Raw genomic sequence first — 13,628 nt, 5'->3', positions numbered from 1 at the left:
TCAAGTGGTTACAGCAGCCAGGGAAGTGGATGGAGGGTATAAGACAATAGGGGGTGGTGGAAACTGTGGCAAAATGAGAACACACGCTACTTTTAAAGGAGGCAACCACTTCTCAGTTCTATAGAATTATTTCCTCGTGGAAACAGGCTCAGAGCTGCTAGTCTTTTGTTTCTTTTTTCAAGAGAATCTGAAATTCCAGGAATTTATGTAAAGTATCCTATTTTTTTTCATGTTCACAATGGTTTCAATTAAATAAAATTCCATGTGAGTAAAATTAAGCTTATCTAATGGCCACAAACTGGATCTTCAGTTTGTAACCTCTGTAACATGGTCCAGTTAAGAAAAGACATATAAACAAGAGCTTGCATATATTAATTCATTTAATCATATCAATTCTTAAACAAAAGATTTCCTCCAAGAGACAATAGTTCACAGTAACTGCAAAGCTTACTCACAATTTTTAAAAATATCGGTCATGCTTAGCATTCAAAGAAGATATTATAGAATAACTGTAAAAACTTTTACCAGGAACATCAGCTTCTGACTTGAAAAATTACAAATACTGAAGCATTTTGGTATCAGACACAGTAGTGTTGACATTGTCTGTTCATTTGATGAGTTTCTGGAAGTTTGGAAAATTGTACCTCTATAATTGGATAATGCGCTTATTCTAAACTAAACATTTTCAAATGTAGAAAACAAACTAGCAAGCTACGCATACAAAGAAAAGCCCTCTAAGACAAGCTCTCCACATGTTGAATGCCAGCATGTGCACCGTGAATCCTGGAAGACTAGAATTGATACGTACACTTGGCCTGACGTCTTACACCCCAGGCCCAGTGAATGGGGTTTGCATTCACCTACACGTTAATGACAAACTCTGGGTTAGTGTAAGAGAAGCCAGCAAATTCATTTTGGTCCAAGTTCATGATGAAGAGTTTATCAGTGGGAGTCAGTTCCACGGGCTGTCTGGTGAACTCTTTGTCGAAGTTGGAGGTGTCTCTCTTGTCTCTCTGCCAAATGGAAAGTAAACACATTAACACAGCATAAGAAGAAGGAAACAGGACCAAGACACGCCAGTCATTGGGTGGCTGATGCCATCTCACGAGCAGAGTCAGAAAGAGCCCTGTGCTGAAAACTTTTAGCAGCTGCAAGCACTAGCTTTCATTTCGCACTGTATATTGGCTTGGGGATAGAAACATGGCGAGAATTTTCTAAGAAAAGAAATAAGTCATTGAATTTCTTTAAGAATTGCCATAAAGTGGTGTGTGTGTGGTGGTGTATTTTCTTTGGCTTTAGGAAGAATTGAATTGGAAACTACTTATTACCATGCTCAATGTTGTAGAAATAATCATTAGGTAGAACGTCCTGGAGAAAACCATTCAGTAGTGACCCAGGTGGCTAGGAGACCTCTACTTTGAAGAGGTGAACTGTGGCCCATCTACTCTGCCCCCAAGAAAGCAGAACGGCCATGTGGAGAAATCAGATCACTGCTTATGAAAGGAATTGACCACTGTCAGCTCAAAAATCCACCCACAGACTAGAATTGGGCCTTTGTCAGGCAGAAATTCTCTCCAAAGACATTTATAGCAAGTATCTAGTCAACAAACTATAAAAGACAAAATCTAAAGCTTAAAGGAAGGTGTGTAAGGGCAGCCTGAAAACAAAACAAAAAACAAAGAAACTCAAAGTAACTCGATTATCCTAGTGAGTCTGGCATTTCATTTTTTTTTTTTTTTTTTCAGTAGGGAAAGAAGTTAACCCCCATTTACTAGCAATTGTTTGGGGCAAGTCTCACCAGGGAACATCAGAACATGGGCTAATAAAGGGATCTGTATGATGCTCCGACCTCTTCAGGGTCTTAGCAAGCCTTTTGTCTTTCCCCATAATCCCCACACCCACCTGGGGGCAGGTAGAGCTGGAGTCCTCACCTCCTATATTTGACATATGAGATAACTGAGGCACAAGCAGGCAGGAGGACTTGCCCAAGACTGCAGTGAGTTTCTGATTTTTACCTGGCCACATCTCTGCTACATAGGCTTCATCTCAGTCCCTCGGACTGGGGGGACTACCCAATGGCTGTTTTATTACAGGACAACCAGGGAAGAACACCTTGGATTCGCTGGTAGCCTGCACATTCCCAAGCTGGGGCCAAAGTTGTGTCAGATTATAAAGGCCAGGGAGTCGGTGAGGATTGACTGACTCATTAGCATTTGAGCCATCACCAGCCAGGCTTTAGGTTTAGCCCCCTAATGGGCACTAGTTGCTAAGGATCTCTCATTGCTGGGTTCACTCCCCTTTGTAAAATGCCTTTTACAAGACTTGATTCTTTGTGGCTGCTCCCCTGAAATAGGTAAAATGTCTCCATGGAGTTCTCTCCTTACTCTTGCCGTGTCTGTGTGGGGTGTGGGAGTGAGGTGGACACACTGGTTTCAGGAATACACGTGGAGCTGACGGAGCTGTTGCCTGGCTGGGGCCCATCTCTGCCACATCCCACCTGCCCTGTTTGTCTTGTCCTGCCTGCTGTTAGTCTGTGGGTGCTACAGGAGTTTCCATTCCCCAGGCACTCAGTGTGTCACTTCCGGTGTTCACCGCAAGGCTCAACTGCCTCCTCTTCCTTTAATATTATCTGTGCCTCTCTCTCCCCATCCCCACAAGTCACACTTTAGCATCCTTTAATTATATTGACTGCTTTAGAAATTGCCTTATTTATTGTTTCTCTCCAAGAAACAATATTCTTGGAGGATTTCTTAGAGAGAAACAGTAAACAGGGTCCTTGTCTGCTTCTTCACTAGAGTATTTTCAGTGCCAAGAATAGTGCCCGGCACACAGTAGGCTGTTGTAATTTTTTGTGGAATGAAGGAAGACTTGATTAATGATACGCCTCTATACTTTCTGCAACCTGTAATTACCCCCGAGCCAGAGACTTTACTCTGAGGCAAAACAATGGAATTTATTCCCGTTGATCCTAAAAGTCTCCCAAATGGGCCACTGTCCTTTTTGAACCTCTGTATAAACTGAACTGTATTAGGGCCCTTAAAGGTCTGAGAGCTCCAGGACAGTGTGTGGGCCAAAAGGCAGGTATATTTGCAGCTAGACGACGCAAAGCTGCGTTTTTATTATGTCTCCCTGGTCTCATCAACCCTACTTCACTTTCCCTGCCTGTGGGCATCTTAGCGAAGATTCTCTTCTGACCAGCCCCAACTTGGAAGGCCCTCCCCTCTTTGTTATGCTGTTGATGACTAATGCTTCAGAGGACCACATGGTATAAACAGGACTTGCCTTTATGGCCTTTGTCCTGTGGGCAGATCCCCAGAGAAAATGCTCCTGGATTTTACCGTAGACGTTGAAGGAGAATGAGCCTCTCTGTTGAGATCATTTCTTTGAGGCGGATAGCATCTGAAGCCACATGAGAACAGTAGCACTCGTCCAAGGAGGGCTATTAATTCTACTAACCTCCTGTTAATCCCCCAAGAAGGCCCTTGTGGATATAGCCCTGTCCTTTCTTTAAAAAGCTCTGTTTCTCAGTTTCTTCTGCACTAGAAGTGTGGATAGGAAAGGAAGTGGTAGAAATTCTGACTTTCCACGGATGATTTCTCTAACCAACCCTCAGGATGGTGTGCTAGGAGAAAAGAGACTGGCTTGAGTATTTCTGCAAACTATTAAACTTTTGAAAAATAATGGTAAGAATTTGGAAAATGTAGAGTGCAGTGTATATAGATATATACTACCTACCTTCCTTCCTTCCCTCTTTTCTCTTTTTCCTTCCTTCCTTCTTTTCGTTTTCTTCCTCCCTCCCTCCCTTCCTTCCCTTTCCTTTTTTCCTTTTTTCATTTTTTTCTCGGTCTTTCTTTCCTTCCTTCCTTCCTTCCTTCTCTTGCCATGTGTCCTACATTGTTTTCTAAAGTTATCTTGGATCATTCATCAATGGCCTAGCATTTCTCCATGGTTTTTGTCTTCCTGAGAAAATGTCCAAGCAAAATGAGATCATGACCCAACAACCAGATGAGGGACCTCAAATCTTGCCTGTCTGTGGGCCTTGCTCAGAGATGCCTGTTGCCTTGTTACAGAGCAGAAACTGCCCTGCACTGAGGATCAGGACACCCAGGTTTTTATCCCAGCTGATTGAACTTGGGCAAGTTCCTTCCTCTCTCCAGATGCCAGTTTCTCAACAATAAAGTGAGGGGGCTTTGCTCCGATTTCCCTTCTTCTCTAACTGCCTAAACTTGTCCATTAGAACTTCAAGTTTGCTTCATCTTAGGTCCCAATTGCCACCACAATGGGCACAGCAGGGACGTTCCCAAGCCTGAAGCAAGAAGAGGACACACAAGGATGAACCGCAGGAGACTTTGGCTAAACAGAAATCCAAACCCCACTTTCCTTAAAGATGAAACATCTTACTTCAGGGGCATTTTTCAAGTCGTTAAAGTTCCCTTGATGGTCTCTCGGAAGCCCTGAAACTTCTGGAAATCACTTGGACTGTGATAAGAATTCTCTTTAGAGCTGCCTGAGAGCAGCAGGACCCAGCAGGCAAGTAGGAGGAGTCACCTGCTGTCTTAATCCGCTCAGACAGAAATGAAATTTCTCCCACCCTAGGGTTGCCTTGGACTTCAGGGAGCTCACAAAGCTGCTTCCTAGAAAGAATATTTAGTCCAAGCTGGGAGGAGTGGTGATTTTGATAAGAAAATTAAGAGCCCTGTTCACATTCCCAGCTGGTCTCTAAACTTGACTTCGGGTTCCAATATCCTTGGTGGCTCTGGCCAGGTCATCCCACCCCACTATAGGCCACCAGCCGTCCCTGAATGGGCCACAGTCCCCGCCTCTCTGAGTGGCTGAACACTGGGGCCAAGATTAAAGCTCCACAGTTAGTTCCTTTCTCCTGACTTCCCGTCTCAGTTCCCACTTTGTAGTTTGGGTCCATGTTTTTCAAAAAGATCAGTGTTCCTTGAAATATTATTTCTTCTTCTTTTTTTTTTATTGTATCTTGATGCTAGAAGAAAAATGGCACATAACAGAGATCCAGATACAAATGAACATTTCCACAAACATCTTGCAAAACCACATCAAAGTGAGGAATACAACCATCTTTGTTTCAAGAAATGGTGTCTTTTTCAGAGCACGTAATTAGCTTTCTAAAGCCAGCAATGAACCTAGACAAATCCCATTCCCACAGACAGGAGTCTGCTAGGCTCCACAGCCATCTTCTCGGTTAAATCAAAGCAGGTCGTCATTGTGGTTAATAACATTTGAACACATATTTTAAAGCATGTGTAACAATGTGAGTCACCTTTGTGATTTGTTTTTTTTTTTTTTTTGCATTTGAACAACAAAAACAAAACCCCAAAGCAAATAAAGTTTGAAATGTAATGTAAAACCAGGGCCCGCTAGGGGCCTTGCTAGAGTGACTGTTGTTTCAGGGACTGGTGCCAAATGCCCTTTTCAAGTAGTTTGGGGATGAGGGTAATCAAAGACATAAAGTATCAGAGACGACAACATTGAGGTAGCACCCACACTGGTTGCCCTCTGACCCCTTGAAGTGCTTTCAGATTGAGACCGTCTAAAAGCACATTCTTGGAATTTTAGAAGAACTTCGATCATCTTAACTTTGAGTTTCAAAAAAAAAAAACAGACAAATAACATTTTATTTTGACCATGTTCTTTTCAAGGTCTGGTGCCTCGAGAACAGGTGAAATAGAGGGACTCCTCTTAGGCAAAGCAACCATACACTTGGATACAAGCCAACCTCCAGGCCTGGAAGTAGAAGAGTACTGCTAACATCCAATTATCCACAGATTGGATGGTTGGGGGTGAACATGGCAGTGCAGAAAAAGAGGGCGAGAAAGCAGGCATTTTCTCTCCCCAGTGGGTCTACTTAGCTGACATGCTGCGGAAAATAACTTGTAAGAGGACTTTGATAATGTGTTAATTATGCAGCTGCATTTTCCATAGGCCATCTGCATAATCCCATCTCACAGAGATGCTTCCAAACTACCTGAGGACATTTGGGTTCTGAAACACCGTCACTCTAGTCTCGTCAGAAAACCAAACATGGATGCAACTTGGCAATGAAAAACATAAAAATGTCACCACAATCGGCGTTGAGCTTGAATGACAGAAATGAAGGACGGAGATCTACACATCTACTTAGCTCTTGACTTCGGGTTTTAAAAATTCAGAGTTAACAAAGGAAAATCCTTCGAATTCTGATTGGTCAATATTCCTGATGACTTCCTGGTCGGGAGGTGTTAGGACTGGTGGATGGCGGGTGAAAAATCGGTCGAAGTTTTCAGCATTTCGCCCACACTATGAGAGGGGAAGAAAAGAACTTGTGGTGGGTGGGACAAAAACAAAAACAAAGCCAAAATAAAACAGAACCTAGCATAAGGGGATTGCTTTTCTCCAATCCCCTCCCTTTCAGAAACTCAGAGAGGTTGTTTCAATGATCAGAAATGAGAGCAACATAAAATGCAAAATTCTCATGACCTTGGATGCACAACCTTGGATTCCCAAACTTCAGTTTTTTTTTTTTTTTTTTAGCTCATGAGCTGCTCCTGGTGTCCTCTGGGCAGTCAGGAGATGGATGGCAAAGGCATGAGATGGTAGGGCCAGAGACATGTGGCATGTTCCCTCAACCCACCCCGAGCAGTCAGCCACGCTCATCTGTTGGAAAACATGGGATTAAGGCACCTGAGATGTTTCAGGTGGTACACGATGCAAAGTAATGACCCATTTATACCTCACCTGGGAAATCTCAAAATTTATAGCAGCAGACCCCTCAAAGTGCTGTCCTCTAGCTCTTAATCAGGAGCAGTGGATGTTTTCCAACTCAACAGAATACAATTCATAAACTCCATCCCAGCTGAAGATCTGGGTTTGATGCTTGCAACGCCTGGGCAACCACGAGGCCCCTGGTTAGCTGGATCAGTCATTGACCATTAAGTACAAAGAGCCAGGAGGTAAATTCAGCCATCCCTTCTTCAAATAGGAAGGAGGGATATTGGAGGAAATACAAACCATTCTTTGGTGAAGCAATCGGGTTCTAGAGAGAAAATCATTGCCATTTCTCACCCATCCTGCTGGTCTTTCTATAGAAAAAAGACCCCTATAGACCCCTATCTGAGCCAGAATTATAACATATATGTGTATGTACTTGTGTGTGCATAGGTGCATGCATGCATGAGTGCCTACACATGTACATGCTAATTTTCACCTAATGAGAAGGGGCAAATCACTAAATCTGGTGTTCCTTGTTCTTGGCCAGCAAAACCCATTTGCACAAAAGCTCTGTGTTTCAAACACTGTGTCTATAGGAGGTAACCACAAGCTAATAGTATAATAGTAATAATAATTATGACTGCTGATATTTATTATGCATTTGCTATACACCAGGACAAAATTGCTCTTTACTGGAAAGTTATTTATTTGTATTATCTTATTTAATCTTCCCAATGGCCCTATGAAGTGGGTATTAGTATCATCTCCATTTTATAGATGAGGGAACTGAGGCCAAGGAGATTATGTAATTTCTTCAAGGTCACACAGCAAACCAATAGCAGAGCTGCACGATGAATCAGGTTCATCTGACATCAGAGTCCAAGTTCCTGTCTCCATTTTTACAAGCACAGTGGACAGCCTAATGTGCCTAATGACTAATAGACTACAGCCACAGTGACTAATGGAGTGGGAAAGGGGCCACCGGTAAGACAAGGATGGGGATGATGAAGTCTCTGTTTTGAATGACAGGGACTGTGGTTGTATGAACTGAGACAGAGAAAGTGGGAGAACTGAGAAAGATGATTAATTCCATTTTAGACAATGACTTTGAGGGGCTAGTGAAAGTCCAGGTGATGACTGGAGGGAGTCAGAAGCATAGGTTTTGGGCTTGAGGTGGTAGTTCACTACTGTAATCGCAGCACTTTGGGAGGCCAAAGTGGGCAGATCACCTGAGGTCATGAGTTCAAAACCAGCCTGACCAACATAGCAAAACCTTGTCTTTAGCTGGGTGTGGTGGTGCATGCCTGTAGTCTCAGCTACTCAGGAAACTGAGGTGACCAAATTGCTTGAGCCTGGGAGGTGGAGGTTGCAGTGAGCAGAGATTGCACCACTGCACTCCAGCCTGGGAAACAGAATGAGACCTCGACAATAACAAACAAAAAAACAAAACAAAACAAAAACACACACACACAGGTTTAGCAACTCAGGAGAGAGGGCTTGAAAAACCGTTTTGTTTTTTTTTTTTTGAGACGGAGTTTCGCTCTTGTTACCCAGGCTGGAGTGCAATGGCGTGATCTCGGCTCACTGCAACCTCTGCCTCCTGGGTTCAGGCAATTCTCCTGCCTCAGCCTCCTGAGTAGCTGGGATTACAGGCACGCGCCACCATGCCCAGCTAATTTTTTGCATTTTTAGCAGAGATGGGGCTTCACCATGTTGACCAGGATGGTCTCGATCTGTTGACCTCGTGATCCACCCACCTTGGCCTCCCAAAGTGCTGGGATTACAGGCTTGAGCCACCGCGCCCAGCCCAAAAAAACCGTTTTTTTAAAGCACAGAATATGGGGAGTAGAAAGAGGTAACAAGAGTAATAGAAATCAGTGAGCACTTTCAACGCAACAGACATTTGCCAAGTGTTTCTGCATACATGACCTTTTTAATTCATGTAACAACTCTTTGAAATCAGTATTTTACTTCCAGTTGCCCATGATAAAAATACCCCTTCAAGTGTCTTAGGCGAGCAGGAGGAAAACCAGGAGAGAATAGTATCAGACAAGCTAAGGACTGAGAGGACTCCCAGGAGAAGAGCATTGGGATAACTAAAATATCTTTAAGAGGTTAAATAGGAGAGTTGCTGACAATGGCTCACTGCAGTTGGCAACTGGGGTGATACTGATGAGAAACGGAGGGCTGCCCCTGAACATCAGCCGCTGGAAGAGTGAAGGTACATTGAGAAAGTCATTCTCAGCAAACTGACACAAGAACAGAAAATGAAATACCGCATATTCTCACTCATAGGCGGGTGATGAACAATGAGAACACATGGACACAGGGAGGGGAGCACTACACACTGGGGTCTATTGGGGGGAATAGGGGAGGGAGAGTGGGGTGGGGAGCTGGGGAGGGATAGCATGGGGAGAAATGCCAGATGTGGGTGAAGGGGAGGAAGACAGCAAATCACACTGCCACGTGTGTACCTATGCAACTATCTTGCATGTTCTGCACATGTACCCCAAAACCTAAAATGCAATTAAAAAAAAAAAGAAAGTCAAGAGGTGCAGGCTCATCTTCAAAGCCTTTTTGTTTGTAAGGGAAGCAAAAGTATTTGATGCTCATGCGAGAGACTTAGGTCTCCAAGAGCTTCTGCCTTCTGCTCACTCCTTAAGCCCAGGAGTCTATAGACTGAATTCAAATCCCGGCATTATGCTGCCCACTATCTGTGCAACTCTGGGCAACTTACTGCAAGTCTCAGTTTCCCCTTTTGTAAAACAAGAGCAATTCTAACTCCTGTGATATGTGTTATGAACATAAAATGAGAGATGCAAGCAACAGGCACTGAGTATGTGCTCAATGCATCATAGCTCCAAGTACTATTTAGTTCCCGTTTCTACTCCAAATCCCTACAGATAGACAGCATATGTTTCCTATAATAGGGCATTTTCATGGTGTTTAAGTTTTAAATACTAAGGAGACAGTCTTGAATTTTTAAAAAGACTCTTGTCAGACTTAAGGAAACCTATTTGTCATTCCAAGCTCAATTGTTTCTGCTGTTTGTTGTCTTGGCTTCAGGTCTCAGAAAATGAGAACTCTGACACAGTATCAAGACCTGAGGTCCGTTCTGCTGGCCAGTGGAGGGAAACTCCCACAGAAGGATGACCCTTTAGGGTAAACTCAGTGTGGTTAGGCTTACTGTCCAGATTCATTCATTTGTTTATTGATTTTCTCATTCAAGATGGATTTATTGAGTACCTACTGTGTCCCTGGCTCTGTGCTAGTAGAAAATGATAAAAATCCATGCTTCATGGAACTTACATTCTACTGGGGAAGAGAGGCAACAAACAAACAAGAATGTAACTGTAAATGTAAATATACATTTTAGTGCCAGATAGAGATAAATGATATTAAGAAAAATAAAGCCAAGGCCAGGCAGGGTGGCTCACATCTGTAATCCCAGCACTTTGGTAGGCCAAGGCTGGTGGATCACGAGCTCAGTTCAAGACCAGCCTGGGCAACATAGTGAAACTCTGTCTCTACCAAAAATACAAATATTAGCTGGGTGTAGTGGTACACACCTGTGGTCCCAGCTACTCAGGAGGCTGCAGTGGGGGAATTGCTTGAGCCCAGGAGGCAGAGGTTGCAGCCTGGGCAAGAGTGTTACCCAGTCTCAAAAAAGAAAGAAAGAAAGAAAGGAAAGAAGAAAGAAAGAAAAAGAAAGAAAAAGAAAGAAAGAAAGAAAAGAAAGAAAGAAAGAAAGAAAGAAAGAAAGAAAGAAAGAAAGAAAGAAGAGAAAGGAAAGAAAGGAAAGAAAGAAGCCAGGGCAGGGGGTGGAACGAGAGTGATGCCATTTTCAGCTTGGAGGAAATGGCCTTTGAGCAAGACCTCAGTGGAGTGAGAGAGGGTACCCTTTGGATGTCAGGAGGGAAGGTATTCCAGGCAGAGGGAACCACAAGCTCTAAGACCCCAAGACAGAGTTCACCTGGCAGAGTCACCAGGCAGCAATGAGGTCAGAATGGCCAGAGCAGAGTGACCAAGGGGTAAGAGTGGGCCAGGAGCCAGAGCAGGGTTCCTTGATGGCCATGTAAGGACAGTGGATTTTCATCTCAGCTCAATGAGAAACTGCTGGAGAATGTTGAGCACCGAATGATATGATGACTTATGTTTGTTTTTACAGTATTTCATTTTTTTTTTTTTTTAGAGACATGGTCTTGCTCTGTTGCTCAAGCTTGAGTCAGAGGCATGATCATAGCTCACTGAGGCCTCAAACTCCTGGGCTCAAGCGATCCTCCCACTAGCCTCATGAGTAGCTATGACTACAGGTGTGCACTACCATGCAGGACTAAGTTTTAATTTTTTTTCTTTGGTAGACACAGGGTGGTGGTGGTTGTGGGTCTCACTATGCTGCCCAGGCTGGTCTCAAACTCCTATCCTCAAGTGATGCCCCCACCTCAGCCTCCCAAAGTGCTGGAATTCCAGGTGTGAGTCACCAAGCTGGCCATGACTTACATTTATTAAACAGGATCACTGGTGTGGTGTACAAGGATGGATTAAATGAACAAGGTACAATAATGGAAAAAGTGTGACCAGTGAGATGGTGGTTACAATACTCCAGGTAAGAATGATGGGGTCTTGAAGGCAGGTGATTGGTAGGGGATGGAAAGATGCATTCTGATGTGGGGTATGTTCTGAATTCAGAATTGACAAGATTTGCTGATGAATCGGGTGTGGGGTATGAGAGAAAGAGAGGAGCTGTGGGTGACCCTGACATGTTTGGCCTGAGCCATTTAGTGAGTGAGGAATACAAGTAGAGCCTATTTGAGAGGGAAATTGAGTACTTGCTTTCCTTTATGATAAGTTTGAGATTCCAGCAGACGTGTCAAGGAGTCCTCTAGGCTGCAGTGTGGGGACTGCAGAGGTTCAGGGAACTAGACTGGTGGCCCTGGCATCCGGGAGAGACTGCCGCAGTCATCCCCAAGAGAGGGATGACGGCTAGGACTACAGAAAAGGAAGGTGGGGCCGAGAATAAAGAGGTTCTGGTGGCAGGGACTGCTGGTATCGCATCCTGGTTTGGCTACAAGGCAGAACTCTGGGTGTTTTTCTTTGGCCTGGGTGTTGGAACCCAAGCCAGCCGGCGTAGGAAGCACATTAGCTGAAACACAGGGTGTCTTCGGGGACCATTTTTCTTTAAAAAACATCAATTTCCCATCCACACCAGAAGGCTGTTGCTTTGCTTGGGCCTCCCCAGAGGCTGTGGTGGGAGACAGTGAAACGGCTTCTGGCAGCTCCGCAACCTCCCTCCCCCTCTCCCCGCTCCCTCCTGCCTCAGAGAACAATGAAATCTTTAAGTGAGATGGCAGAGAGGAGACGCAAGAACAGGGGTTAACCAAGGGGGCAGGATACAGAGGGAGCATGATTTCCCTGCTAATCAGCAGCTTAGGCAGCGGAAGGGTTGGGGAGGGGGGCGTGGGGAGGGGGGTGCTGGCAGATCACAGCCTCCCTGTTAAGTGTTTCTGTGTTTCTCCAATGGAGCTGTCACTGACCATTAGCTTCAGGAGCGCTCCCTAAATGGAGACGTCAGCCCTTGGGAGACACAACCCAGATCAGCTTCCCGCCTGCTGTGTCCTTGGAGTACGGGCTGCTCGGTAGCTGGGATCTAATTACAAACACACCTTGGATTGCACCTGCCTCTCTGGCTTGTCTTGGGTGAACACTTCAGCCTCACTCAGCTTTAAAAAAAAGAAAAGAAAAGAAAATCCAACCCCCTTGTCCTCAGGGTACACCAGTGAGCCTCCTGGAACAGGAATGAGGACCAGAAACCAACTGGGTTATTTAAACCACACGCACCTCTTTCAGGATTAAGGAGAGGAGTAAGAATGCTGACTTGTTGAATCACGCTCCTGCATTTGAGAATCCAGACAGTTTGAAAAGCTTATCTGTGACCTGTTACACATAGGCTCTTTCTCTTTCTCTCTTCTTTCAGAATTTCTGTTTCACTGTGTTAGTAACAGAGTCTTGCTGTTGCCTGTGGAGTTGGCTTGGTCACCACGGCCACAGGGGTCCCTTTTGTTTTTTTGTTTTGTTTTGTTTTGATTTTTGAGACAAGGTCTTACTCTGTTGTCCTAGTTGGGGTGAGGTGGCATGATCATAGCTCACTGCCACCTTGAATTTCTGGGCTCAAGGGATCCTCCTGCCTCAGCCTTGAGAGTAGTTTGGGACCACAGCTACACACAACCATGCCCAGCTAAAGGGATCTTTTAAAGATGCTGACCTGTGAGGAAATGGAGACCATCCTGGACAACATAGTGAAACCCCGTCTCTACTAAAAATACAAAAATTAGCTGGGGGTGTTGGCATCCACCTGTGGACCCAGCTACTTGGGAAGCTCAGGCAGAAGAATTGCTTGAACCCAGGAGGTAGGGGTTGCAGTGAGCTGAGACCGTGCCACTGCACTCTAGCCTGGTGACAAGAGCAACACTCCATCTCAAAAAAAAAAAGAAAGAAAGAAAGAAAGAAAGAAAAAAAAGATATGCCATTTCCCTGCTCTTATCTGCAATAGCTCCCCATTGCCCAAAGCCCACACTTCTTAGCATGGCTTAAGGGGCCATTTAGGACTTGTTCCTGGACACAGCCCCTTCCCTGCCCATATTCCCCACCCCTCTGAGACACCCTCCAGCTGTACTGAAATATTTCCAGTTCCTGAAACACTCATGAACTCTTGGAGGTGACTTCAAGCCTTTGCACAGGCTGTCTCCTCTGCCAGGAACACTTGCCTCCCACTCCTTCCCTGTTCATCCAGCTACCTCCTGTGTATCCTTTCTGTCTCCAGAACAGTGTCGCTTCCTCCACGACGTTTTTCCTGACCTCTCCTCTATACTCCTGGGTTTATCACATCAAGATACAGAGTGTTCATCAAAGAATCA

The 13,628-nt window shown here is 44.7% G+C and overlaps 1 protein-coding gene across 2 annotated transcripts in view; it reads right to left on the bottom strand.

Annotated features, from left to right (window-relative positions):
• Window positions 1-362: 362 nt before the first annotated feature.
• Window positions 363-13,628, bottom strand: part of PRKCB (protein kinase C beta) — a 389,607-nt gene continuing 376,341 nt past the window's right edge. Inside the window, exon 17 of one of the 2 annotated variants that reach the window (XM_002756001.6) lies at window positions 363-1,013. In XM_002756001.6, the coding sequence (XP_002756047.1) occupies window positions 861-1,013 (153 nt within the window). In that variant the 3' untranslated portion in view covers window positions 363-860. Of the gene's footprint in view, window positions 1,014-4,953; window positions 6,304-13,628 lie in introns of those variants that run through there. The other variant, XM_035267200.3, reaches the window with a different exon arrangement.

Source organism: Callithrix jacchus, chromosome 12 (genome assembly GCF_049354715.1).
Source record: "Callithrix jacchus isolate 240 chromosome 12, calJac240_pri, whole genome shotgun sequence".
Classification (NCBI taxonomy): domain Eukaryota; kingdom Metazoa; phylum Chordata; class Mammalia; order Primates; family Cebidae; genus Callithrix; species Callithrix jacchus.
This window is presented reverse-complemented; position numbering and strand designations above follow the sequence as displayed.